The 26,390-nt window shown below is 46.8% G+C and overlaps 1 protein-coding gene across 1 annotated transcript in view; it reads left to right on the top strand.

The window, feature by feature from the left end:
• LOC134933531 (histidine--tRNA ligase, cytoplasmic-like) overlaps positions 1-26,390 on the top strand; it is a 47,127-nt gene that overhangs the window by 14,524 nt on the left and 6,213 nt on the right. Inside the window, exons 3-11 of the mRNA XM_063928787.1 lie at positions 1-120; positions 2,134-2,229; positions 9,150-9,275; positions 18,660-18,767; positions 20,741-20,839; positions 21,873-21,966; positions 22,452-22,579; positions 23,332-23,589; positions 24,253-24,369. Of these exons, the coding sequence (XP_063784857.1) occupies positions 1-120; positions 2,134-2,229; positions 9,150-9,275; positions 18,660-18,767; positions 20,741-20,839; positions 21,873-21,966; positions 22,452-22,579; positions 23,332-23,589; positions 24,253-24,369 (1,146 nt within the window). The remainder of the gene's footprint in view (positions 121-2,133; positions 2,230-9,149; positions 9,276-18,659; positions 18,768-20,740; positions 20,840-21,872; positions 21,967-22,451; positions 22,580-23,331; positions 23,590-24,252; positions 24,370-26,390) is intronic.

The following is a 26,390-nucleotide window of genomic DNA, read 5'->3' as shown; positions in this document are numbered from 1 at the left end:
GGCACAAGGGATTATAATCCCAAACAGATGGCCATCCGGGAGAAGGTTTTCGATACCATTATCCACTGTTTTAAACGTCACGGTGCCGAGACCATTGACACTCCCGTGTTTGAGCTGAAGGTGAGCAGGTTTGTCGCATGCTGGTACCAAGCGCACCGGGTCTTATGGAGTCCTACACGAGGTCGGGTGGAGGGAATTTGCTCACAATCCTTATATTAGTCTCTTTACTTATAATTGAACTGTATGCGGGGGAAAAAATAAGCAATAAACAAAAAAAGTCTGCTTTTTTTACGCTCTTAGATAAATTGACCCAATGAGATATTCAAGCATTAAAAGTAGCCGGAACATTAAATTAACTCTATGCTGGCAGTATGAAGATAATTTCCCAGACAAAGCAGCGTACTGTATCTAACCTGTGTCTGGTTGGATGGTCTTGGTTACATCGCATTTGTGCGCATTGCGCTATGTTTATAAATAAGCCAGTGAGCCTTTAATTGGCCACATTGCCAATGCAGGTTGTGTCTCCCATATCCAAAATATGAAATATTCCGAAATACGGAAAGTTTTTGAGCACGACTGAGAGACACTTTTGCTTTCTGATGGTTCAGTGTACTTAGTTTGTTTAGCACACTTTTAGTTGTTTTTTTTTTTTTTTTTTTTTACAAATGTTGTATAAAGTGACCCTCAGTCTATGTGTATATGAAACCTAAATACTTTCTTTGTTTATACTTGTGTCCCACCTCCAAAATATGTCATCATGGCATGCAAATATTCCAAAATATGGAAAAACACAATATCCAAAATACTCCAAACATTTTGGATATGGGAGACTTAACCTGTTTTCCTGCAGATCATCCAGAAACAGCAGGTGGTAAAGATCTGACTCTCCGCCTTCTACTGGTGTTAGGATTTAAGGGCCCTACACACTGGCCGAGCTGCCCGGCGGCGGGGCAGTGACGGGGGAGTGAAGTTTCTTCACTCCCCCCCCCGTCACCCGGCTGCATTGAAGTGCAGGCAAATATGGACGAGATCGTCCATATTGGCCTGCATGCACAGCCGACGGGGGACCAGCGATGAACGAGCGTGGGGCCGCGCATCGTTCATCGCTGGAGCCTCCACACTGAAAGATATGAACGAGTTCTCGTTCATTTATGAACGAGATCGTTCATATCTTTCAAAAAATCGGCCAGTGTGTAGGGCCTATAACAACGCAACAATGTTAAGCCATTTGTTTAGCAGAAAAGGGGGCGAGCGTCTCCTCTTGATAATAGAATGTCTAATGTTTAAGTGGCGATTTGTGGCAAATTCCCTGAAAAAATTTTTTTTCGGGGGATGTAAGCTCTCATGAGCAGGGCTCTCTTCCCTCGTGTGCTTTTCCTACTCTTATTTAAACTATCTTCAATGGCACCAAATCCCGCCGTTTTTGTGCCACCCTGATACGTGCTTCTGCAGCCGTGTTTATGTACCTGTACTTGTCCTTCGTCTTCAGCTGTAAGTCACTGTTTCCTGTTTTGCTTATTCATTTATGTACTCTGTAATTGTAATTATGTACTCTGTGGATCCCTTGTGGCGCCATATGAATAAAGGATAATAGTAAGAAGTATTCCCAAGATGTAACTAGGAGGAACCGCAACATGTATCTCCAATACCTGATTCGGTCCCTCCATTTCCAACTTCAGTCGCAACCCCTATATGTTTCTTTGGGAGAAGCAACGCTGTCAGATTGACCGAGTTTGGTCCCCACACCAACTGCCATCTGAAGATGGCGTTGTGTTGCTGTAGACTATGGGTTACACTTTGCAATATTAGCTGGCAGAGGGTTCCAGACTTCGCATGTGCAGGAGTCCCGCTACCAGTCCAAGTAAATCGCAGGCACAGGCCCCTTTCAGAGATTGATACATGCCGACGGTATAATTGCATGCAGCAATGCGGCTTTGGGGTGCTAATATCACGTCCAGATCGCATTGCGATTATTGATGAATGGGCCCTTAAGAATGCGTAAGTAATTTCTACTACTCATTAATAAAAATGTTTCCAGTATTTGCTCAGTATAAACTATGTAACAGGCTTTCCATACTTACTACAATGCTGCTTTTTATTTTTCTGTAACATCTGTCATTTTTTATTTTTCAGGAAACACTAACTGGAAAATACGGGGAAGATTCCAAACTTATTTATGACCTGAAAGATCAGGGCGGGGAATTGCTGTCTCTGCGTTACGATCTCACAGTATCCTTTACAGAGGCTGTAGCAGAAAGTGGTCAGAAAGACACGTTGCCCTACAGCTCCTTATAATGCTAGCTCCAGTTGTATTGTGTGACACATTGCGTTCCTTCTTATGTAATTGTTTTTCTCTTAATAGAAACAGACGCTATAACCAGGTGCAATGGGTGGGTAGATAAATACATTTACAAGAAGGTCAGGAACATAGGGAAACTTCAAGGCTATTTGAAAACAAAAGCCTTATACCATGGGTCTTCAACCTGGGGCCCTCCAGCTGCTGTGGAACTACACATCCCAGCATACCCTGCCACAGTTTTGCTATTAAGGCATGCTAAAACTGAGGCGGAGCATGCTGGGATGTGTAGTTCCACAGCAGCTGGAGGGCCGCAGGTTGAAGACCCATGCCTTATAAAGTAGTTATCCATGTGATTTTGTGGTTGATTAATCCATGAAATGACAATGAAAATTAGAGTAAAACAATGTGGAACCTGATGAATAAATGTAAAAGTACAGCTACAGGAAGGTGAGATACAATGGGTGGTGTCCAATTATCCACTGTAATTTACCGCACTAATTGCCTCGTCCGGGGCTATCCTTTCTCTAACGTCCTAAGTGGATGCTGGGGACTCCGTCAGGACCATGGGGAATAGCGGCTCCGCAGGAGACAGGGCACAAAAATAAAGCTTTAGGATTAGGTGGTGTGTACTGGCTCCTCCCCCTATGACCCTCCTCCAAGCCTCAGTTAGGTTTTTGTGCCCGTCCGAGCAGGGTGCAGTCTAGGTGGCTCTCCTAAAGAGCTGCTTAGAAAAAGTTTTTAGGTTTTTTATTTTCAGTGAGTCCTGCTGGCAACAGGCTCACTGCATCGAGGGACTTAGGGGAGAGAATTTCAACTCACTTGCGTGCAGGATGGATTGGATTCTTAGGCTACTGGACACCATTAGCTCCAGAGGGAGTCGGAACACAGGTCTCACCCTGGGGTTCGTCCCGGAGCCGCGCCGCCGACCCCCCTTACAGATGCTGAAGATTGAAGGTCCGGAAACAGGCGGCAGAAGGCTCTTCAGTCACACACTTCACACCAAGCGGTCACGGAGGGTGCAGGGCGCTGCTGGGGGCGCCCTGGGCAGCAATATTTAATACCTTTATGGCAAAAGAATACATCACATATAGCCATTGAGGCTATATGTATGTATTTAACCCATGCCAGATATCTAAAACTCCGGGAGAAAAGCCCGCCGAAATAGGGGGCGGGGCTTATTCTCCTCAGCACACAGCGCCATTTCCCTGCTCAGCTCCGCTGTGAGGAAGGCTCCCAGGACTCTCCCCTGCACTGCACTACAGAAACAGGGTAAAACAGAGAGGGGGGGCATTTTTTGGCGATATTTTGATATATTTAAGCTGCTATAAGGAACAACACTTATATAAGGTTGTTCCCATATATATTATAGCGCTTGGGTGTGTGCTGGCAAACTCTCCCTCTGTCTCCCCAAAGGGCTAGTGGGGTCCTGTCTTCGATAAGAGCATTCCCTGTGTGTCTGCTGTGTGTCGGTACGTGTGTGTCGACATGTATGAGGACGATGTTGGTGTGGAGGCAGAGCAATTGCCGATAATGGTGATGTCACCCCCCAGGGAGTCGACACCGGAATGGATGGCTTTGTTTATGGAATTACGTGATAATGTCAGCACATTACAAAAATCAGTTGACGACATGAGACGGCCGGCAAACCAGTTAGTACCTGCCCAGGCGTCTCAGACACCGTCAGGGGCTGTAAAGCGCCCTTTACCTCAGTCGGTCGACACAGACCCAGACACAGACACTGAATCTAGTGTCGACGGTGAGGAAACAAACGTATTTTCAAGTAGGGCCACACGTTATATGATCACGGCAATGAAGGAGGCTTTGCATATCTCTGATACTGCAAGTACCACAAAAAGGGGTATTATGTGGGGGGTGAAAAAACTACCTGTAGTTTTTCCTGAATCAGAGGAATTAAATGATGTATGTGATGAAGCGTGGGTTAACCCAGATAGAAAAGTGCTAATTTCAAAAAAGTTATTAGCATTATACCCTTTCCCGCCAGAGGTTAGGGCGCGCTGGGAAACACCCCCTAGGGTGGATAAGGCGCTCACACGCTTATCAAAACAAGTGGCGTTACCGTCTCCTGATACGGCCGCCCTCAAGGATCCAGCTGATAGGAGACTGGAAACTACCCTAAAAAGTATATACACACATACTGGTGTTATACTGCGACCAGCCATCGCCTCAGCCTGGATGTGCAGTGCTGGGGTCGTCTGGTTGGATTCCCTGACTGAAAATATTGATACCCTGGATAGGGACAGTATTTTATTGACTATAGAGCAATTAAAGGATGCTTTCCTTTATATGCGAGATGCTCAGAGAGATATTTGCACTCTGGCATCGAGAGCAAATGCGATGTCCATATCTGCCAGAAGGAGTTTATGGACGCGACAGTGGTCAGGTGATGCGGATTCCAAACGACATATGGAAGTATTGCCGTATAAAGGGGAGGAATTATTTGGCGTCGGTCTATCGGATCTGGTGGCCACGGCAACTGCCGGAAAATCCACCTTTTTACCTCAGACCCCCTCCCAACAGAAAAAGACACCGTCTTTTCAGCCGCAGTCCTTTCGGTCCTATAAGAACAAGCGGACAAAAGGACAGTCATATCTGCCTCGGGGCAGAGGAAGGGGTAAGAGAAGGCAGCAAGCAGCCCCTGCCCAGGAACAGAAGCCCTCTCAGGGTTCTGCAAAGCCCTCAGCATGACGCTGGGGCCTTACAAGCGGACTCAGGAGCGGTGGGGGGTCGACTCAAGAATTTCAGCGCACAGTGGGCTTGCTCACAGGTGGACCCCTGGATCCTGCAGGTAGTATCTCAGGGTTACAGGTTGGAATTCGAGAAGTCTCCCCCTCGCAGGTTCCTAAAGTCTGCTTTGCCAACGTCTCCCTCAGACAGGGCGACGGTATTGGAAGCCATTCACAAGCTGTTTTCTCAGTAGGTGATAGTCAAGGTACCCCTCCTACAACAGGGAAAGGGGTATTACTCCACGCTATTTGTGGTACCGAAGCCGGACGGCTCGGTAAGACCTATTCTAAATCTGAAATCTTTGAACCTGTACATACAAAAATTCAAGTTCAAGATGGAGTCACTCAGAGCAGTGATAGCGAATCTGGAAGAAGGGGACTTTATGGTGTCCCTGGACATAAAGGATGCTTACCTGCATGTCCCAATTTGCCCTTCACATCAAGGGTACCTCAGGTTCGTGGTGCAAAACTGTCATTATCAGTTTCAGACGCTGCCGTTTGGATTGTCCACGGCACCTCGGGCCTTTACCAAGGTAATGGCCGAAATGATGATTCTTCTGCGAAGAAGAGGCGTATTAATTATCCCTTACTTGGACGATCTCCTGATAAGGGCAAGGTCCAGAGAACAGCTGGAGGACGGAGTAGCACTAACCCGACTAGTGCTGCAACAACACGGGTGGATTCTGAATTTTCCAAAATCTCAGTTGACCCCGACGACACGTCTGCTGTTCCTGGGAATGATTCTGGACACGGTTCAGAAAAAGGTGTTTCTTCCGGAGGAGAAAGCCAGGGAGTTATCCGAACTTGTCAGGAACTTCCTAAAACCAGGGAAAGTGTCTGTGCATCAATGCACAAGAGTCCTGGGAAAGATGGTGGCTTCTTACGAAGCGATTCCATTCGGCAGATTCCACGCACGAACTTTTCAGTGGGATCTGCTGGACAAATGGTCCGGATCACATCTGCAGATGCATCAGCGGATAACCTTATCGCCACGGACAAGGGTGTCTCTTCTGTGGTGGTTGCAGAGTGCTCATCTGTTTGAGGGCCGCAGATTCGGCATACAGGACTGGGTCCTGGTGACCACGGATGCCAGTCTGAGAGGCTGGGGAGCGGTCACACAGGGAAGAAACTTCCAGGGAGTATGGTCAAGCCTGGAGATGTCTCTTCACATAAATATACTGGAGCTAAGAGCGATTTACAATGCTCTAAGTCTGGCAAAACCCCTGCTTCAGGGTCAGCCGGTGTTGATCCAGTCGGACAACATCACGGCAGTCGCCCACGTAAACAGACAGGGCGGCACAAGAAGCAGGACAGCAATGGCAGAAGCTGCAAGGATTCTTCGCTGGGCGGAAGATCATGTGATAGCACTGTCAGCAGTATTCATTCCGGGAGTGGACAACTGGGAAGCAGACTTCCTCAGCAGACACGATCTACACCCGGGAGAGTGGGGACTTCATCCAGAAGTCTTCCACATGATTGTGAACCGTTGGGAAAAACCAATGGTGGATATGATGGCGTCCCGCCTCAACAAAAAACTGGACAGGTATTGCGCCAGGTCAAGAGAACCTCAGGCAATAGCTGTGGACGCTCTGGTAACACCGTGGGTGTTCCAGTCAGTGTATGTGTTCCCTCCTCTGCCTCTCATACCAAAAGTACTGAGAATTATACGGCAAAAGGGAGTAAGAACGATACTAGTGGCTCCGGATTGGCTAAGAAGAACTTGGTACCCGGAACTTCAAGAGATGCTCGCGGAGGATCCGTGGCCTCTACCTCTAAGACGGGACCTGCTTCAGCAGGGACCGTGTCTATTCCAAGACTTACCGCGGCTGCGTTTGACGGCATGGCGGTTGAACGCCGAATTCTAAGGGAAAAAGGCATTCCGGAAGAGGTCATTCCTACACTGGTAAAAGCCAGGAAGGAGGTGACTGCACAACATTATCACCGCATTTGGAGAAAATATGTTGCGTGGTGTGAGGCCAGGAAGGCCCCCACGGAGGAATTTCAACTGGGTCGATTCCTACATTTCCTGCAAACAGGATTGTCTATGGGCCTCAAATTGGGGTCCATTAAGGTTCAAATTTCGGCCCTGTCGATTTTCTTCCAGAAAGAATTGGCTTCAGTTCCTGAAGTCCAGACTTTTGTAAAAGGAGTACTACATATACAGCCCCCGGTTGTGCCCCCAGTGGCACCGTGGGATCTTAATGTAGTCTTGGATTTTCTCAAATCCCATTGGTTTGAGCCGCTCAAATCGGTGGAGTTGAAGTATCTTACATGGAAAGTAACCATGCTACTGGCCCTGGCTTCAGCCAGGAGAGTATCAGAATTGGCGGCTTTATCATATAAGAGCCCATATCTGATTTTCCATACGGACAGGGCAGAACTGCGGACGCGTCCTCATTTTCTGCCTAAGGTGGTGTCAGCGTTTCACCTGAACCAGCCTATTGTGGTGCCTGCGGCTACTAACGATTTGGAGGATTCCAAGTTGTTGGACGTGGTCCGGGCATTGAAAATATATATTTCAAGAACGGCGGGAGTCAGAAAGTCTGACTCACTGTTTATATTGTATGCACCCAACAAGATGGGTGCTCCTGCTTCTAAGCAGACGATTGCTCGTTGGATTTGTAGCACAATTCAACTTGCACATTCTGTGGCAGGCTTGCCACAACCTAAATCTGTCAAGGCCCATTCCACAAGGAAAGTGGGCTCATCCTGGGCGGCTGCCCGGGGGGTCTCGGCATTACAACTCTGCCGAGCTGCTACTTGGTCAGGGGCAAACACGTTTGCAAAATTCTACAAATTTGATACCCTGGCTGAGGAGGACCTTGAGTTCTCTCATTCGGTGCTGCAGAGTCATCCGCACTCTCCCGCCCGTTTGGGAGCTTTGGTATAATCCCCATGGTCCTGACGGAGTCCCCAGCATCCACTTAGGACGTTAGAGAAAATAAGAATTTACTTACCGATAATTCTATTTCTCGTAGTCCGTAGTGGATGCTGAGCGCCCATCCCAAGTGCGGATTGTCTGCTATACTTGTACATAGTTATTGTTACAAACAAATTCGGGTTGTTATTGTTGTGAGCCGTCTGTTCAGAGGCTCCTACGTTTGTCATACTGTTAACTGGGTTCAGATCACAAGTTATACGGTGTGATTGGTGTGGCTGGTATGAGTCTTACCCGGGATTCAATATCCTTCCTTATTGTGTACGCTCGTCCGGGCACAGTATCCTAACTGAGGCTTGGAGGAGGGTCATAGGGGGAGGAGCCAGTACACACCACCTAATCCTAAAGCTTTATTTTTGTGCCCTGTCTCCTGCGGAGCCGCTATTCCCCATGGTCCTGACGGAGTCCCCAGCATCCACTACGGACTACGAGAAATACAATTATCGGTAAGTAAATTCTTATTATTAACTCCGATGCCGGTAGTTATTGCTACTTGAAACAAAATTCCGGATAGAGTCCAGTTATCGCAAAAACACATGGGTCCTGCAAATTATTTTTCTGCTGGAAAGAAAAAGGGCTATAATTGGATAGCCCGAAAATTAGCATCCGGAAAAAATCAAATTAATAGCCCTTTTTTTTGCGGGGGTGACATTTTTTTGTGGATAATTGGATACCCCCCATAATGAGTATCTAATGTAACAAGTCTTCAGTGCTTTCTTTTGGGTGAGCCTACACCCATCCTAATACCTGTCGTGAAATCCAATAGTGGATGGTATTAATGAGGCTTGATCTAAGTGAGCAGGGCCATAGAAAAATTTGACCCACTATTGCAAATGGAAGTATTTGGATATTTGGCTGTATACTCTAATAATCACACGATACAGACTTTGATTTGCATTGATGTCTAATACTGGGTTTAGTTTCCATGCAAAGCCTTACAGTGTCACAAAACTACAATCATCAAGGCTGGTCTCCTTTATATAGATTACCACTAACATTAGGAAATAAAACAGGTCTTTAGAAAGACAAACCTTATTTAATAATAAAAAGGAAAATAATTTGACAGATACGTTTCTGGAGCAAGTGTCCTGCTTGGTACTTAAATATATTGGATAAAATGTTTTATTTCATGCCTAATGCTGAGTGTAACCCTTAACTGTGCTGCCAGGTCCCATTTGCCCGTTACTTAGCAATGAATAAAATTACCAACATTAAGCGCTACCATATTGCCAAAGTCTACAGAAGGGATAACCCAGCTATGACCAGGGGGCGCTACCGAGAGTTTTACCAGTGTGTAAGTGTCTGTTATATAGTGTTCATTCTAGCACCCTGCGCCTTTCAAAACGTGCAGTTCCTCTTTCCTGCCTGGGGTGTCGCTCTCTGCTGTGATGCTTCTCAGCACACTCTGGTCTTTATTTCAGTGCTGAGATACAGACCAGAGGGTTCTGAGAAGCACAAGAGCAGAGAGCGACACCCCAGGCAGGAAAGAAGAACTGCATGGATTTTGAAAGGTGCAGGGTGCTAGAATGAACACTAGTTATATTATAGCTGTTGTTCTGTGCTTTCATCTGCTATTTAATTCTCCCTTTTGATTATTAAGCTAGGTTGTCAGAACAGCCATAAGCTATAGTATTTAAGGACCCATACACGCTACACGCAGGGTGAGAACTGTACGTACCTCTGACCCCTCTCCTCCCCTTTTGGTGGTTATGTGTGAGACTACCATGTGAACCTTTTTAACTCATGGGCCTAGGAAACTGTCTTGTGGCATCATTCTATGTCACAGACCTTCCATAGTGCCAACCTGCAGCGGTATTGCATCACTTCCCTGGTTTAAAAATAAAAAATAGGAACCCTGGTAGGCATTATGTGCTCACTCTGCACGTACGGCAGAGAAGCCAAAGCTGGTCGATGATTTATTAGACAACATTGTTAGTCTAGCCGTGCTGCTGTTAAGCTCTGTGTAACGGGAGGGGCAGGAGTCTTTATGATACTAGAATGCCTGCTTCATCTGCCTCCTACCTTTTAGTTTCCCTGCAATGCTACAGGCAGAGGGCGTGAAGATAACTGAGGAAGTAAGGTCCATGGAGCATGTGTGTGTGGTATAGAGGATGTGTACGTCCTATCTGGGGGACACTGTAGGCTGGGTTTAGAGAGGAGGCACTAAGTAGTTAAAACTAATGGAGCTGAAACACTCCACCCCTCCGTCTCTAAGCCTTCCCACCTGCTGCAGCAACACAATTTTTTTATTTCTCTTTCATCCACTAGGGGACACTGGAGTTCCATTTTAGACATTAGGGGTGTGAAGCTGTGAACCGGAGGTGTGGCACAATCTAAACAATTTGCATTGACTGCACCGCCGGCTCCTCCCCCTTCACGCCCCTCATGCCTCAGTTTTTGAAATTGTGCTCGAGGTGTAAGCACACAAAGGAGATAGCTCCTGACAAAAATACTGCCAGGCTGCGTCAACCTAACAAAAGGGGGACAAAAGGCCTGAGGATATAAGAGAGACAAAGATCCCTTCTGAAGGGATCGGCATCTCTCCTCAGGAGATCCTCTGAACATCACTGAGTGAGTACTGGTAGAAAAATATGGGCCCTAGCATAAAAAGCCCCTGCATCTTAGAGCCGCAGCTAAGGATTCCCCTTCCCCTCCCTCATAAAACCGGAGTGATTCTCCGTTCTCCAATCACAGTATCGCGCGCCCAGCGGTTAGCCCCGAGCAGGGAGAGCCGGTGTCCATGACGACGTCGGGCGCCGCTGGGCTGCGCGCAGTTACTTCTAGTCAGAAGCCGCCAGCGGGTAAGCACGCGCCGCGCGGGGAAATAGAGCTCCCGGTGCGGCGCGTGTGTAGATCAGACAGGAGGGTTATGCAGTAACCTCCGCGCTGCCTGTAAGGAAGGGGAAATTATATATATTAAAATCTAGTCCAGGGGCCGCGCTTTCCTCTCCACGTCCAAACGCTAAACGTATACACGCTCCCTTACCCTTTAGGAGCCCTGGGCAGTTGTGCATTTAAAGTAATGATCCTTACTATATAAAGCAGTGGCGGCCATTTTCTTTTTACATTTAGGCGCCATCCTGAGGAAAACTGTAATCCCTCCCCCACGTATAGATGAGGGTAGGGTTACAAAAAGTATATAAGACTCCCCCTGCTGGTGAACGTTTATATAAGACTCCCCCTGCTGGTGAAAAATTATATAAGTTAAAATGAGGATCTCCTGAAGAAAACGTATTAATTATTTTATTTATATTTTCAAGGGACTTCTGTTCAAAGATCCTGAGGAAAATAAGGGGAGTACGTGGACAACCCCATCACCGTAGCTGATTGACAGCTGGTGCTGTGAGGGCTGCTAACCGGCTGGTGTTTTACTAAATTTATCAGTAATTTTTATATTTTATTTAAAAAAAATATATATATTTTTTTTTTAATTTTATTTGAAAAGTAAATTTTTCCATTTACATATATTAGACATACAGCCGGTTCTAAACACTTCACTCCCGTCATATACTACAAACTTTCTTTTCCTAAGTAAAGGGTGAAAGTTTTGTTTAATCTGTCAACTAAAAGGCTCATCATGTCTAAGGCAGCAACCAAGACATCTAAGTCATATTACGTGTGTACGAAATGTAATAAGAAAAGCACGAGGATTGACAGTACAGGGGTGTGCGAATCCTGCAGAGACAAGAGCGCACAGCCGGGGAGCAGTGCTCAATCACGGTCATGGGAGGATGTTCTTACGGACAGAATATCCAAGGAGATGGCGGAATCACGCAAACAACAATCAGAGTGGGCTGCGGGATTCTCAAAGACAATGGAAGAGTTCCTCATTAGATTAACGCCGCCCGCACAAACAGATACAAATGTGCGCAAGGCAGTTAAAAGACCCCTTCCTGTGGTTCAGGTAATGGATGACGATGAGGGCCTCCTTATGGATGCAGAGGAAGGTGAGTTAATTGAACCTAACCCGGATGCTGATGCCACAGAAGAGGATTCAGCGATCTCGGGTATTGATTCCTTAATTGAAGCAGTTAAGGAAATCCTGGAATTTAAGAGTGAGGAGGTTAAGGAACCTGAGGAATTCGATTTATTCGAAGCCCAGAAACCATGTTCAGCAGTGTTTCCCATTCCTAAATCTCTCCAGAATCAAATGGAGGAGGCCTGGAAACAACCTGATAAACGCTTCCAATTCCCAAAACGGTTTCAGATAACGTATCCATTACCTAAGGGAGTGATGGATAGATGGGAAAACCCACCAGTAGTGGATGCTTCACTAGGTAGATTATCAAAGAAGACAATCTTGCCGATACCCAATGTAACGACTTTAAAGGATGTTTCAGATCGTAAGGTTGACACAGCTTTAAAGTCGATTTTTGTAGCAGCAGGTGCAGCACAGAGACCTACCCTTATCTGTGCTTGGGTCAACAAGGCCATGGGAGCATGGGCTAGTCGTATTATACAAGCTATAGAAGAGGAAAATAGCTTGGAAGAGATTACTCATCTGGCGGAACACATCCGAGAATCAGCATCCTATTTATGTCAAGCATCTAAGGATACCAGTAGGATTGCTTCACGCATATCCGCATCGGCCATTTCAGCAAGGAGAATATTATGGCTTAGAGAATGGCAGGGAGATTCTGACACTAAGAAGGCAGTGGAAGCTATTCCCTTTGCGGGGGACACGCTTTTCGGGCCAGAATTGGATAAGTGGATTTCCCAAGCTACTGCTGGGAAGTCCACATTCCTGCCCACGCCTTATACAAGAACCACTCCACAGGTTAAGAGGGGTTATTCGGGACCAACGTTTAATTCCTTCAGATCTCAGTCCTTTCGAGGCCGAGGAAGAGGTTTTGGTGGACAGACACGTGGGGGCAGAAGTAGAGGTCGGTCACAGGCAACGTACAAGAAGCAGGATAAACCTGCTGAAAAGACAGTGGCATGACGGTCTCCCAGCTCACCTGGGGTCTCCCCTGGTGGGCGCACGACTGGAGAGGTTTCAGGACACATGGGCCAACACCTTCCCAGAGAACTGGATAAACAGCATAATCTCTCAGGGGTACAAGATGGATTTTCAGGAAAGACCTCACAGTCAATTTTTTACGACAGGCTTACCTCGGTGTCCTCAGAAGTCAAAAGCGTTACTTTCCGCAATTCAGAAATTGCTGCAGTCGGAGGTTATTGTGCCAGTTCCTACCCCTCAGAGAGGAACAGGGTTTTATTCCAGTCTTTTTGTCGTGCCAAAACCAGACGGAACAGTCAGACCGATTCTAAATTTAAAAGTTTTAAACCAATTTATAAGAACTTACAAATTCAAGATGGAATCAATACAGTCGGTCATAGCAGGTCTAGAACACAAGGAGTTCATGATATCCATGGACATAAAGGATGCGTACCTACATATACCAATTTGGTCTCCTCATCAAGCGTACTTACGGTTCGCACTGGTGAAAGATCATTATCAATTCAGAGCTCTACCGTTCGGTCTATCTTCAGCCCCAAGGATCTTCACGAAGATCATGGCGGTCATGGTGGCAGAATTGAGAATAAGGGGGGTCACTATAGTACCTTATCTAGACGATCTCCTAATCAAAGCCTCTTCTCAGGAGAAGCTGATACAAGATGCTCACACATCTCACCAATTTCTGATTCAACACGGTTGGATTGTGAACTTCAAGAAATCCAACCTCATTCCATCACAACGAATTCAGTTCCTAGGTCTTATACTGGACACAGTGAAATTGAAGATTTTTCTGCCAGAATCCAAGATTCAGGACATAAGAAAGTTGGTAACTCGGGTTCTAGAGGCACAGACGGTGTCCCTGCATCTCTGTGTACAACTTCTAGGAAAGATGGTAGCGTCGTTCGAAGCTATCCAGTACGGAAGACTTCACTCCCGACCCTTTCAAATGAATCTCATTGCTCTTGGAGCAGGTTCACACTGGCTACTTCATCGGAGAATCAGACTTCAACCACAGGTACGTGTCTCCCTAGCATGGTGGTTGATACACAAGAATCTAGCAACAGGGAAGAGATTCGGCATTTGGGACTGGAGAATTCTGACAACAGACGCCAGTCTCAGAGGTTGGGGAGCCGTCCTGGAGGACCATCAATTTCAAGGAAGGTGGACGCCTCAAGAGAGCAGATTACCCATAAATATTCTCGAACTAAGAGCGGTTTACAACGCACTTCTGTTGGCCGAGAATCTGGTCATAGAGCAGTATGTACGGATACAGTCGGACAATGTCACGACGACGGCTTACATAAACCGTCAAGGGGGAACAAAGAGCAGGATGGCGTTGAAGGAATCAACAAAAATCCTGTTGTGGGCGGAAAAGCGAGACATCATACTCTCGGCAATATTCATTCCAGGAGTAGAGAACTGGGAAGCAGACTATCTCAGTCGACAGGACATGCATCCGGGAGAGTGGTGTCTTCATCCGCGGATTTTCAAGATGGTGGTGAGGAGATGGGGTCTTCCACAAATAGACCTCATGGCATCGAGACAAAATCATCAGCTGCCCAGATATGTATCCAGGACAAGGGATACGGCAGCAGAAGGAGTAGATGCGTTGACGCTTCCTTGGGATTACGAAAGGGTGTACATATTTCCACCTTTTCCTCTCATACCAAGGATACTGAAACGGTTAAAACGAGAACGAGTGTGGGCGATTCTAATAGCACCAGATTGGCCACGCAGGAGTTGGTACTCGGATCTGCAGGGATTACTGTCAGGAGACCCGTGGAGGTTACCTCAAAGAGAGGACCTATTATCTCAAGGACCGTTTCTTCACCCAGATCTGAACAGGCTGCGTTTGACGGCGTGGCTGTTGAAACCCGGATCTTAAGAAACAGAGGTATACCAAGATTGGCTATTCCTACGATGATTGCGGCGAGAAAGCCGGTTACTGCGGGGCATTATTACAGAATTTGGAAGAAATATATTGACTGGTGTCAGGAACGTGGATGGGATTCAAAATCCTTTCACTTATCTAGACTTTTATTGTTCCTTCAAGCAGGCCTGTCATTAGGCCTGCGATTGGGATCTCTGAAGGTTCAGGTGTCGGCCCTTTCCATTCTTTTTCAACAACGGTTGGCAGCTTTACCAGAGGTTCAGACTTTTTTGCAAGGGGTACTACGGATACAACCCCCTTTTCGTAACCCCACGGCACCTTGGGACCTGAATTTGGTGTTAGATTTTTTAAGATCACCTTTGTTTGAACCGTTACTACGAACAGATTTAAAATATCTTTCTTGGAAGGTAACGTTGTTGCTAGCATTAGCCTCGGCTAGACGGGTCTCAGAGTTGGGAGCCTTGTCATGTAAAAGTCCCTTTTTGATTTTTCATGAGGATAGAGCAGAACTCCGTACAAGAGCAGAATTTCTTCCTAAGGTTGTATCGGGTTTTCATGTAAACCAACCCATTGTGGTTCCATCTTTCCAGAGTATAGCAGAAGGGGATGTTTCATTGGATGTCGTACGAGCTTTAAAGGCATACGTACAGGTTACATCGTCCTTTCGGAAGTCAGATCATCTATTCGTACTTTATGATGGGCCAAGAAAGGGTTGGCCGGCATCTAAGCAGTCCCTGTCTAGATGGATTAGATTGGCTATTAGGCAAGCGTATATTTCCAGTGGTAAACAGGTTCCTTTACGGACAAGTGCGCATACCACTAGATCAGTGGGTGCCTCCTGGGCAGCTGCTAGAGGAGTCTCCACTGCCCAACTTTGCAGAGCGGCGACGTGGTCCTCAGCCCACACGTTCGCTAAATTTTATAAGTTCGATACCTTTGCGTCTGAAGAGGCTAACTTTGGACGGTTGGTTCTGCAGGCAACAGACAGCACTCCCTCCCTGGGAGATAACTTTGGGACGTCCCCTAATGTCTAAAATGGAACTCCAGTGTCCCCTAGTGGATGAAAGAGAAAAGAGGATTTTGGTACTTACCGATAAATCCATTTCTCTGAATCCTCTAGGGGACACTGGACGCCCACCTCTGTGCTGTCAGTCCTGCGGTGTAAATAGTTCTTGCTTATACAGTTCGTACAAACAACGTTGGTTGTCTGTTAGGATGTTCTTGGTTGCTGTTGACATGTTGCACGGTTCGGTTCCTTCGCCATAGGCTCTCATACGTGTCCTCATCTCTCGGTACAATTTCCAAAACTGAGGCATGAGGGGCGTGAAGGGGGAGGAGCCGGCTGTGCAGTCAATGCAAATTGTTTAGATTGTGCCACACCTCCGGTTCACAGTTTCACACCCCTAATGTCTAAAATGGAACTCCAGTGTCCCCTAGAGGATTCAGAGAAATGGATTTATCGGTAAGTACCAAAATCCTCTTTTAGTGCCTGCAGCAGAAAAGCCGTCTTGTTTCTAGTTCCCTTTATCATTATAGCTGCTTGAATCCCCTTCTGATATCAGGCTTCGTACTGTAGCAGGCATTGTGACAGCGTCAGCAGCAGGTACATTTTCTCCTTCATCCAATAGGGGACACTGGAGTATGTACACTGGGGTATAGACGGGTGGTAGAGAGGAGCCAGGCACTTTAAATTTCTTCAGAATTGTAACTGGCTCCTCCCCCCCGCTATACCTTACAAGACCCAGTTTAGATGTGTGCCTTGAGGGAGTCTGGTGCACAGAGGGTTGTCTCCAGCCCTTTTTATTTATTTATTTTTTTTTATTTTTTTTTTCTTCATCTAAGAAGACTTCACAGGCAGACTGCTTGCCTCTTCAGCTTGCCTGCATCGATAATTAAAATGTCTCTTTAAATCCTGTTTAAAAACAATCCGATGTAGGATTTATTTCCCCTCGTCACGTCGGCTCATCAGGATGCAAATGGGAAACCTCTAAATGATGTAGCAGCTTGCTCATAGAAATCAATTTTTCCTACTGAAAGGCAATTGTATTTTATCTATGTAGTTTGCAAATGGTCTACGTGTGCTTACTCCAAATGCCTGGTGTGGCGTCCACTCTCTACAACCAATGCTTTCGATTTTGCTTTACACGCTGCAGTCCAGGCAATTGTCTTTGTAGCCCATACGGATATACAAGTGGGTGTTTTTATAAACTTGGCGATCCAGGTCCCAGGTGACTGTTTCACTACAAATGTGCCTCTTATTCTCCTAAATTAAGCTGCGAACAACAAACCTGCATTGCTAGCGTACACTGACCACTGGGGGGGATTGTGACATTTGTACAACTGTTTGCAGCGGCGTCCGAATCTGTGTAATAGGGGCGGTGATGCGAGTGGCTGCGGCTTTTCCTCGCGCCAAGTTCCTTTTGTGCGCCACCTGCAACTTTCTACGTGTGTGAAACCAATTCCTAGGCGGTTAACGTCACAGCCCAACATCTCTGGTACACTGCAATGTGACAGAGATGCAATATTGGAAGAAGAATACAGCAAGCTATTCCTTGCGGAGTGTCTGTCACACCGGGTGGCGCACAGATGTGTCCTCGTACATCCTTAATGCAGTCAAGCTAAACAACCCTTCAAGTCATGCCATGAATGGTGGGACTCGGTAGCGCTGTTTGTTTGTTTTTCATCGAAAATGCATCTTAGACAAGATGTAACGCAATAGGACGCAAAAGCAGCTTCTACTGATTAAAATGATATTCGGCATGCCTATATTCTGTGTGTAATTGCGGCTGTATCTGCATCTGAAATGCCGCATTCAGGTAAACACTGCAGCATAGCATTTTGTATGCAAGTACAGTCATAGTCGCACAGAATATAGGCATGCTGCGTATCATTTTAATCAACAGAAGCTGCTCGTGATTCTTATTACATTATATTGTGTCTAAAACGCATTTTAGCAAAATAAGACGCTCTGTGCTACCAAGTCACACGGCACTCACGTTTATGTGTAACGCGACTTGTAGCGCACAGAGCAGATATGTAAGAGGATGCGTCTGGAAGGGCGCTCAGTGTATGAGAATGCATCTGTAGTTATGCAAACTGGTACTTGGAGGAGAGGGGAGTTGTAACCAATAACAACCAACAGTCCAATTGTCAATCAATGCATTAAACTGCTTTCTCCTCCTAAACCCCAGTCAAACAATGGGGGTCATTCAGAGTTGATCGCAGCAGCAAATTTGTTAGCAGCTGAGCAAAACCATGTGCACTGCAGGTGTGGCAGATATAACCTGGGTACAGGATATTGGGGGTCATTCTGAGTTGATCGCAGCAGCAAGTTTGTTAGCAATTGGGCAAAACCATGTGCACTGGAGGGGGGGCAGATATAACATTTACAGAGAGAGTTAGATTTGGGTGGGTTATTTTGTTTCTGTGCAGGGTAAATACTGGCTGCTTTATTTTTACACTGCAATTTAGATTTCAGTTTGAACACACCGCACCCAAATCTATCTCTCTCTGCACATGTTATATCTGCCCCTCCTGCAGTGCACATGGTTTTGCCCAACTGCTAACAAATTTGCTCCTGCGATCAACTCTGAATTAGGCCCAATGTCCGTTAGATTCTGATTGTGGATAGGGGTTGCAGTAACTTTCTTTGCGTGCCCCAGTTTTCATAATAGTCCCCCGGAGGAGGCAGCCTGACCTCTTGTCTGTGGTGTGCGTCGTCATTACTAACTCAGCTGCTTGCCAGAGGGTGCACCTGACCGTATCCCCAATACACCCTTTATGATACTGCTAACACTAACGTTTTGCCTGTTCTGTTTTCACTCCAGGATTTTGACATTGCTGGACAGTACGACCCCATGATTCCTGACGCTGAGTGCCTGAAGATTGTTCATGAGATCCTCAGTGAGCTGGAGCTGGGAGAATTTCTCATTAAGGTAGGGTCACAGTGTGACGTACATCATTGGAAGTAGATGATGATTTAGAGGGGTCCATTGCACGCACACAGGACTCCGCAGCCACGTGAGTATATACCCAGGGTGTGGTGTGCCGCTGTAACATTACTGTTCCATTTAAACACTCAGGGGTATATTCAATTGAAGTCTGATCCAGTCCGACATTCATTTGTCGGAATGGATCCAACCTGGGCTATTCAATGACCTCTCAATTCGACTTTTAAAAAAGTCGAATTGAGATGCAGGAGCTAAGACGTCTCTCTGCCTCTCCCCGTCCCTGCATCACAGCCGCCGCTCACGGCAGCGTCCACCCGGCTCCAGCAAGCGGGACCTCGCTTGCTGGAGCCGGGTGGACACTGCTGTGAGCAGCGGCTGTGACATCCTCCGGCGCTGCTCTTCCCGCTGCTCTCCCGCATCTCACTTCAACTTTTTTTTAAAGTCGAATTGAGATGGTCGAAAAGGGCCCCGTTTTTGACACAAGCACTCGGAACGGCAGCTATTCCGCCGATCCACGTGCTTTTCGACAAGTCGCATTCCTCGACTTGTCGAAAAATTTGGGATAAGATTGAATAGGTCAGAACCCCTTCTGACCTAAATTTTTTGCGAAAACTGCCGTCTTTTCGACAGACGGCAGCTTTTGACTTCAATTGAATATACCCCTTAGTGTAGTCCAGACATTGGGGGATTTAGTGTTGTTCATCATATGCTGGAAGACTCGAGGGTAATGATGACCGCTTGTCACTGCTTTGCTGCTGAATCGTGCGGCAGGCCACAGTAAAGGTGTGAGATCTGCATTGCTACTTAGGCTGCTGTGTTATCCCAGGGGCACTTTTGATGCGATAAGCTGCAGCCACCGTCTGAGGTTGATTCCAGTTACAGAGACCTTTGTAAAGCTGCAATGGACCTCCCTTACTATGTTATTATGAGACAATGCAGATACCAATGAGTGTAAATGTCCCGCTTAGACGTAGAAAGTGTTGATAATGGGGCAAGTGTCTCCTCATCAAATTCCTTGATCTAGATCCGTCCAATCTTCAAAGAATATTTTTGGTTTGTTTGAAAAAAAAAAAAACCTTCACACACTTCGTTTATTGCAACAAAATAAAATGTGATGTCTAACAGTCTGGGTTTTTAGGATTTCCATGCTTGAGCACAGGTGAATTAATTAGCACCTCCATCCTTTTGATATAACCATCTGTGCTCAAGCATGGACATCCTGAAACTGTTGTTGTGCACTGAGGGCCGAGTTTAAGAATCACTGGTCCTTTATATGTGGGGTGCAGATGAGGTCACATGTTCAGCAGAGGAGGGCGGGCGGCATCTAGGACTTACAAGCTGTTGAGACTCTTGTGAAGTCATTTCTACCCCTTTTCCACCTGAGTACAGAGTCCGATCCGGGATGTTTAATCGGCTACAACCCGTGTTGGCCCCACCGTTTCCACTGCACTTCCACACGGGTTATTCCCGGGTCGGATCTGTTTCCACTTAACCCGGGTAAGCTCTGTAAAAGCCTACTGATGTCACTCGTTACTCGGTTCTGAAACGTGGGTAATGACCGTTTCCACTGCACAATTACCCGGGTCATTACCGTGTTACCGTGTTCAACCCAGGTAGCTACCCGGGTAGGATTCCAGGATCACTCAACCTGTGTTCAGCCGCTTCCACTTAATAAAAACCTGTGTTGATGTGTGCCCCCGTGCAAGAACACGGGTAAATTTAGCTAGTGGAAAAGGGGTATTACTGTATGGATGATGCAGAGGGAATACACTGCATGTTTGCATCACTAGTGTTTAGATATCATCAGTAAATAGTGCTCCATAATTAAATGGGACAAATTGGTCCTTGTTGTGGATTGAAGCGATTGGGGGGGGTGGGGGGTTATTATAGAACAGCTTGGAGCCCTCTGCACGGTGTTTGCTGTATGTGTGCAGTAATGACGCAATGTTTATGTGCAGGTGAATGACAGGAGGATCCTGGACGGCATGTTTGCAGTTTGCGGAGTACCTGACAGTAAGTTCCGCACAATCTGCTCATCCGTGGACAAATTAGATAAGGTAAAAATAGCTGTCAAATGTACATATCACTCAAAGGGCATGTCATGGGTATTGTAGACGGTTACTATGCCACTTATCGGGGTCAGTGTGTCCAAAGTGCAGTGTATGGTATATAATGCGTATGGGCGTATTGCTCAAGCAGTGCAAAGCCCTCCATATTCCACAGGTTTTTGTAACTACTACAGAGCGCAAAGAATAAACAAATTTCACACATATTTGGGGGAATTCAAGTGCCGGCGATTATCTTGCCCGGCCGAATCAGTGCATTACCCAGAGCACTTTACGGCCACGGTATCTCACAAAAGTGTTCGCTGCCCCCATGGGATAGTGAGCACTTTTGTGCGTATCGGTCTGGCGAAGGGTGCCGTTGCCAGTGTTTAAACGCCGCGGTAAAGGTGCGCATACACTAGACGATATTATGAGCGGTTTGGCCATTTCCGAGTCCGACGGACCGGAACTACAAATCGTTCATAATAGTGCAGATCGTTCAGTGTCTGTGAACGATAACGATGCGCGGTCCCGCTGGTCGTTGGTCGGAGCTTCTGATCTTCCATGCTGTAGGGAAGATCTGAAGCTTTTGTCAACGACAGCATGCTCCTGGATGTAGCCACTCCCAGATCTTAAGATATATCGTGTGTATTGTACTATATCGTTTGCCGGGGAATTGCCGGGGGAGTTCAAGGGAAATCGTTAACGAGAAATCGTCATTTACAGGTCGCCTAGTGTATGGGCATCTTAACGACAATTCGTATCTTTCGCCTGCAGTTGAGTTCCCACATTAGGCTCAAAGCTAATCCAGTGCATGATTTCTTCTGGCCAGAGGGGGCGTGTTCTTAAGGTGGGGGAAGTGGGCGTGGCCTGTTTGGGGAATGCTGGCTGGTACCTTATGTAAATGTATGAATTCTGAAAAGTGTGACAACTAGCACTTATCCTGTTTATAGACAATAAAGGAAACCCAAATACTGGAGAGAGACTCAGCAAAGCAGTGTCACTCCAGAGTAATGTGTAATAATCCGCCCTTCTTGTGTTCCAGACCCCCTGGGAGGAGGTAAAAACGGAGATGGTGGGAGAGAAGGGCCTTGCCCCTGAGGCTGCTGACTGCATTGGGGAATATGTACAAAACAATGGTGAGTCACAGCTCACTCCCAAATCTTCCCCTTCCGCCTCCATCACAGACACAGGAGGGTACATGAGGAATGTGGGAAGGCTGATGTCTGTAATTGGGGGTTGTTGGGCTTAAATTACCTGTTTGGGGAGGGAGGGGGTGGGGTAGAGTTAGTGCCACAGCCCTTTTCTAGGTAACTGTTCCCTGATTTCAGATGCCCTGATTGCACCCACTGTATAATGCCTGACGGATGAATAAACGGGACATTTACTAAGCAGTGATAAGAGCGGAGAAGTGGCCCCATCAACCAATCAGCACTGAAGTAATATCTATAATTTGCATACTGTAAAATTATACAGAGCTGCTGATTGGTTGATGGGGCAACTTCTCCACTGGCTCACTTCTCCGCTCTTATCACTGCTTAGTAAATGTCTCCCATTGTCTGCTTGTATCCTACCATCGTTTGTCACGGTTTCTTCTGACAGTACCCTGAATACTCTATTGTAGGTGGGCTGACTCTAATTGAGAAACTGCTGAAGGATCCCAAGCTCTCACAGAACAAGCAGGCGCTGGATGGATTAAATGACATGAAGATCCTATTTCAGTACCTGGAACTATTTGGTGTCACTGATAAGGTGGGTGGAGGAATATACTGCGACGTGTGTTTGCTATAAGGCAGAGCAGTCCTGTGAGACAGGCAGGCCGGGGTACTATCAGTGAGAGAATAAGACGGAAGTGAATGAAAGTGTAGCCGTATAAACTGGCATGGTGAGAAGACTTGGGGATGGGGAAAACTTAGGGATTGTAGTTACTGGGGCTGCAGTCACCATGGCGACAGTCATAATGTTAATACAATCTCAGCAGTTATGATGTTGAATATTGATCTTTAGCAGAATGGCGAGATTAGGGTTAGACTGGGAGGGGGGAGGGATAGGGGTGGCGTACTCACCGTCGCTGAAAATGATGGATTCCGGACATAAGAGACACTGCCGCACCGCCAGAGCCGCTACCAGGTAAGTAAATCCGCAAAATTTTGTAGACATTCTCTTTTGGTGACATTACGCCCATGTCTGCATTCTCAATGTCGACAAAACATACCCTACTCGTTTACTGTGTTGGAGCGTGTATTCTCGCAGTGGGAGTATCCTTTGCAAAAGTGGTGAGGTTAGTCCGTGCTGCCTCGCTTAGGACACCAAAGGTTGTGAAGGTATAGGGACTAGTGGTGTAGATCCATCCTCAGACCTGTAAGACACTGACTTACAGACTGTCCTCCTCTGATCATGTTACTCATCTGCTGAATCTGGCTGATGGCGCTCGCTCTCTCTCTCTCTCTCTCTCTCTCTCTCTCTCTCTCTCTCTCTCTCTCTCTCTCTCTCTCTCAATGCAGATCTCTTTTGACCTCAGCTTGGCCCGTGGCTTGGACTATTATACCGGAGTCATTTATGAAGCAATTCTGCTCCCGCACCAAGGAAAGCAGCCCCAGAATGACAACGCGGAGGAATCGGTCAGCGTCGGCAGTGTGGCCGGAGGAGGACGATATGATGGCCTGGTGGGGATGTTTGACCCGAAGGGCAGGAAGGTTCCGTGTGTGGGGGTCAGCATCGGAATTGAAAGGATATTCTCGATCATGGAACAAAAAGCAGAGGTAGGTTGTGCGCTTTGCGCATTTCCGGTGACTGCAGTGCTTTGAAGTTATAGAAGATGACCTGATAAAATATTAAGTCTCTTGGTTTCATAGTTGAACATTCCTTGGCGTGGTTCGTTATTCATGTACAAACTGCTCCTGTTGTAATGTGCGTCCCACTGTTCTCATATCAGACTTATTAGAGCTCCTATTCCAAGTACTTTCCATCTATCAACTGTGCATTCGCTTCCCGCAGTAGCTATTTACCAGCTGTTGTGATTACTGCAAGTTAGGACTAGTCTTTGATCCAAATCGCTACACGCTGAAAGGCAATACACTGTCTCGTGCACTTCTCTCCCCCAAAAATGTTTTCCGCTGGCCAGCATTTATGAGTTATCGGGGGCACTATCACAGGAGGTAAGCCGTTATGCCTCTCCCACCAGGATCACACATAGGGACAGATGTACTAAGCCTTGGAGAGAGATAAAGGGGCAGATGTATTAATCCTGGAGAAGGGATAAAGAAGTGATAGGTTAATCAGAAGGGTATCACTTGTAAGTGATCTATGATCCAAACAAAACGTTGTGCCAGAAGTCAGAGCTCTATTTGGCCGCCCATGTCCTAGTATGGCAGCGTTGGCACTCGCGTAGCATTTGCTGTATTGTTTGCGTTTTGTCTCATCAGGCTTCTGAAGAAAAGATTAGGACCACAGGGACCCAAATACTGGTGGCAGCAGCCCAGAAGAAGCTTCTAGAGGAAAGGATGAAGCTGATTGCAGAACTGTGGAATGCTGGGATCAAGGTACATGAGGCGGACTGATTGGTTTAAGTTCAGGTTCATTAAACGTCCATCACATATTCCATTATGTGGCACAAATGACGCTCACACCCGTCTGTCTTAGGCCTCAGACCCAGTGGTCTGCAATTCCTGCATCTTATTAGTGTTTTGTGGTAAATGTTCAACCGCATGTGGAACTAGTTTGATTTTAGCATGCAGTCTCATTGTCTTTTATACCTGGTGGTCAGTGTATACATGTCTATAGTGTACCTGGTGGTCATTGTATGTATACATCTATAGTGTACCTGGGTGGTCAGTGTATGTATACATATATAGTGTACCTGGGTGGCCAGTGTATGTATACATACATAGTGTACCTGGTGGTCAGTGTATGTATACATCTATAGTGTACCTGGGTGGTCAGTGTATGTATACATCTATAGTGTACCTGGGTGGTCAGTGTATGTATACATATATAGTGTACCTGGGTGGTCAGTGTATGTGTACATCTATAGTGTACCTGGTGGTCAGTGTATGTATACATCTATAGTGTACCTGGTGATCAGTGTATGTATACATATATAGTGTACCTGGGTGGTCAGTGTATGTATACATCTATAGTGTACCTGGGTGGTCAGTGTATGTATACATATATAGTGTACCTGGGTGGTCAATGTATGTATACATCTATAGTGTACCTGGTGATCAGTGTATGTATACATATATAGTGTACCTGGGTGGTCAGTGTATGTATACATATATAGTGTACCTGGGTGGTCAGTGTATGTATACATCTATAGTGTACCTGGGTGGTCAGTGTATGTATACATCTATAGCGTACCGGGTGGTCAGTATGTATACGTCCATAGTGTACCTGGGTGGTCAGTGTATACACGTCTATAGTGTACCTGGTGGTCAGTGTATGTGTACATCTATAGTGTACCTGGTGGTCAGTGTATGTATACATCTATAGTGTACCTGGGTGGTCAGTATGTATACGTCCATAGTGTACCTGGGTGGTCAGTGTATACACGTATATAGTGTACCTGGGTGGTCAGTGTATGTATACATATATAAAGTACCTGGGTGGTCAGTGTATGTGTACGTCTATAGTTACCTGGGTGGTCAGTGTATGTATACATCTATAGTGTACCTGGTGGTCAGTGTAAATACGTCTATAGCAGGGGTGGGGAACCTTTTTTCTACCGAGGGCCATTTGGATATTTAAAAAAGTCCTTCGGGGGCCATACAAAAATTCTCAACTTAAAAAATTACCCTGCCCCCCAGTAGGTCTGCCCCTTAGAGGTACTGTGTGTGCGCGGCGGAGGCGCGCACGCGCCCAAAAAATGGGTGTGGTCAGTTAAAATGGGACGTGATACACATGTCCCCAATAGTGCGGTGCCAGATCCACAATTGCCCCCACAGTGCCAGATCCACAATTGCCCCCACAGTGCCAGGTATACAAATGCCCCCACAGTGCCAGGTATACAAATGCCCCCACAGTGCCAGGTATACAAATGCCCCCACAGTGCCAGGTATACAAATGCCCCCACAGTGCCAGGTATACAGATGCCCCCCACAGTGCCAGGTATACAGATGCCCCCCACAGTGCCAGGTATACAGATGCCCTCCCTCCTCCCCTCCGTGGGTGGTCAGTGTATGAATACATCTATAGTGTACCTGGTGGTCAGTGTATGTATACGTCTATAGCAGGGGTGGGGAACCTCCGGCCCGCGGGCCGTATACGGCCCGCGAAGCCGTTTGGTCCGGCCCACCAGCTTGTCAGTGAGACGGAGGAGAGCGCGGCTGTGTCGAGTGGGACCAGCGGCGTGTAGAACTTCAAACCAGCCGCCGGTCCGTGAGCCAATCAGAGCTCGCGGACCGGCAGCCAATCAGGAGCCGCGGCTGCCGGTCCGCGAGCTCTGATTGGCTCTCGAACCGGCGGCTGATTTGAAGTACTACACGGCGCCGCCGCTCCCACCCGACAGCCGCGCTCTCCTCCGTCTCTCAGGTAAGCAGCACGGAGGGGAGGGGGGAGGGCAACT

Source organism: Pseudophryne corroboree, chromosome 6 (genome assembly GCF_028390025.1).
Source record: "Pseudophryne corroboree isolate aPseCor3 chromosome 6, aPseCor3.hap2, whole genome shotgun sequence".
NCBI classification, from domain to species: domain Eukaryota; kingdom Metazoa; phylum Chordata; class Amphibia; order Anura; family Myobatrachidae; genus Pseudophryne; species Pseudophryne corroboree.
The sequence above is the reverse complement of the archived record's forward strand: the minus strand, read 5'-3'. Positions and strand labels throughout refer to the sequence as shown.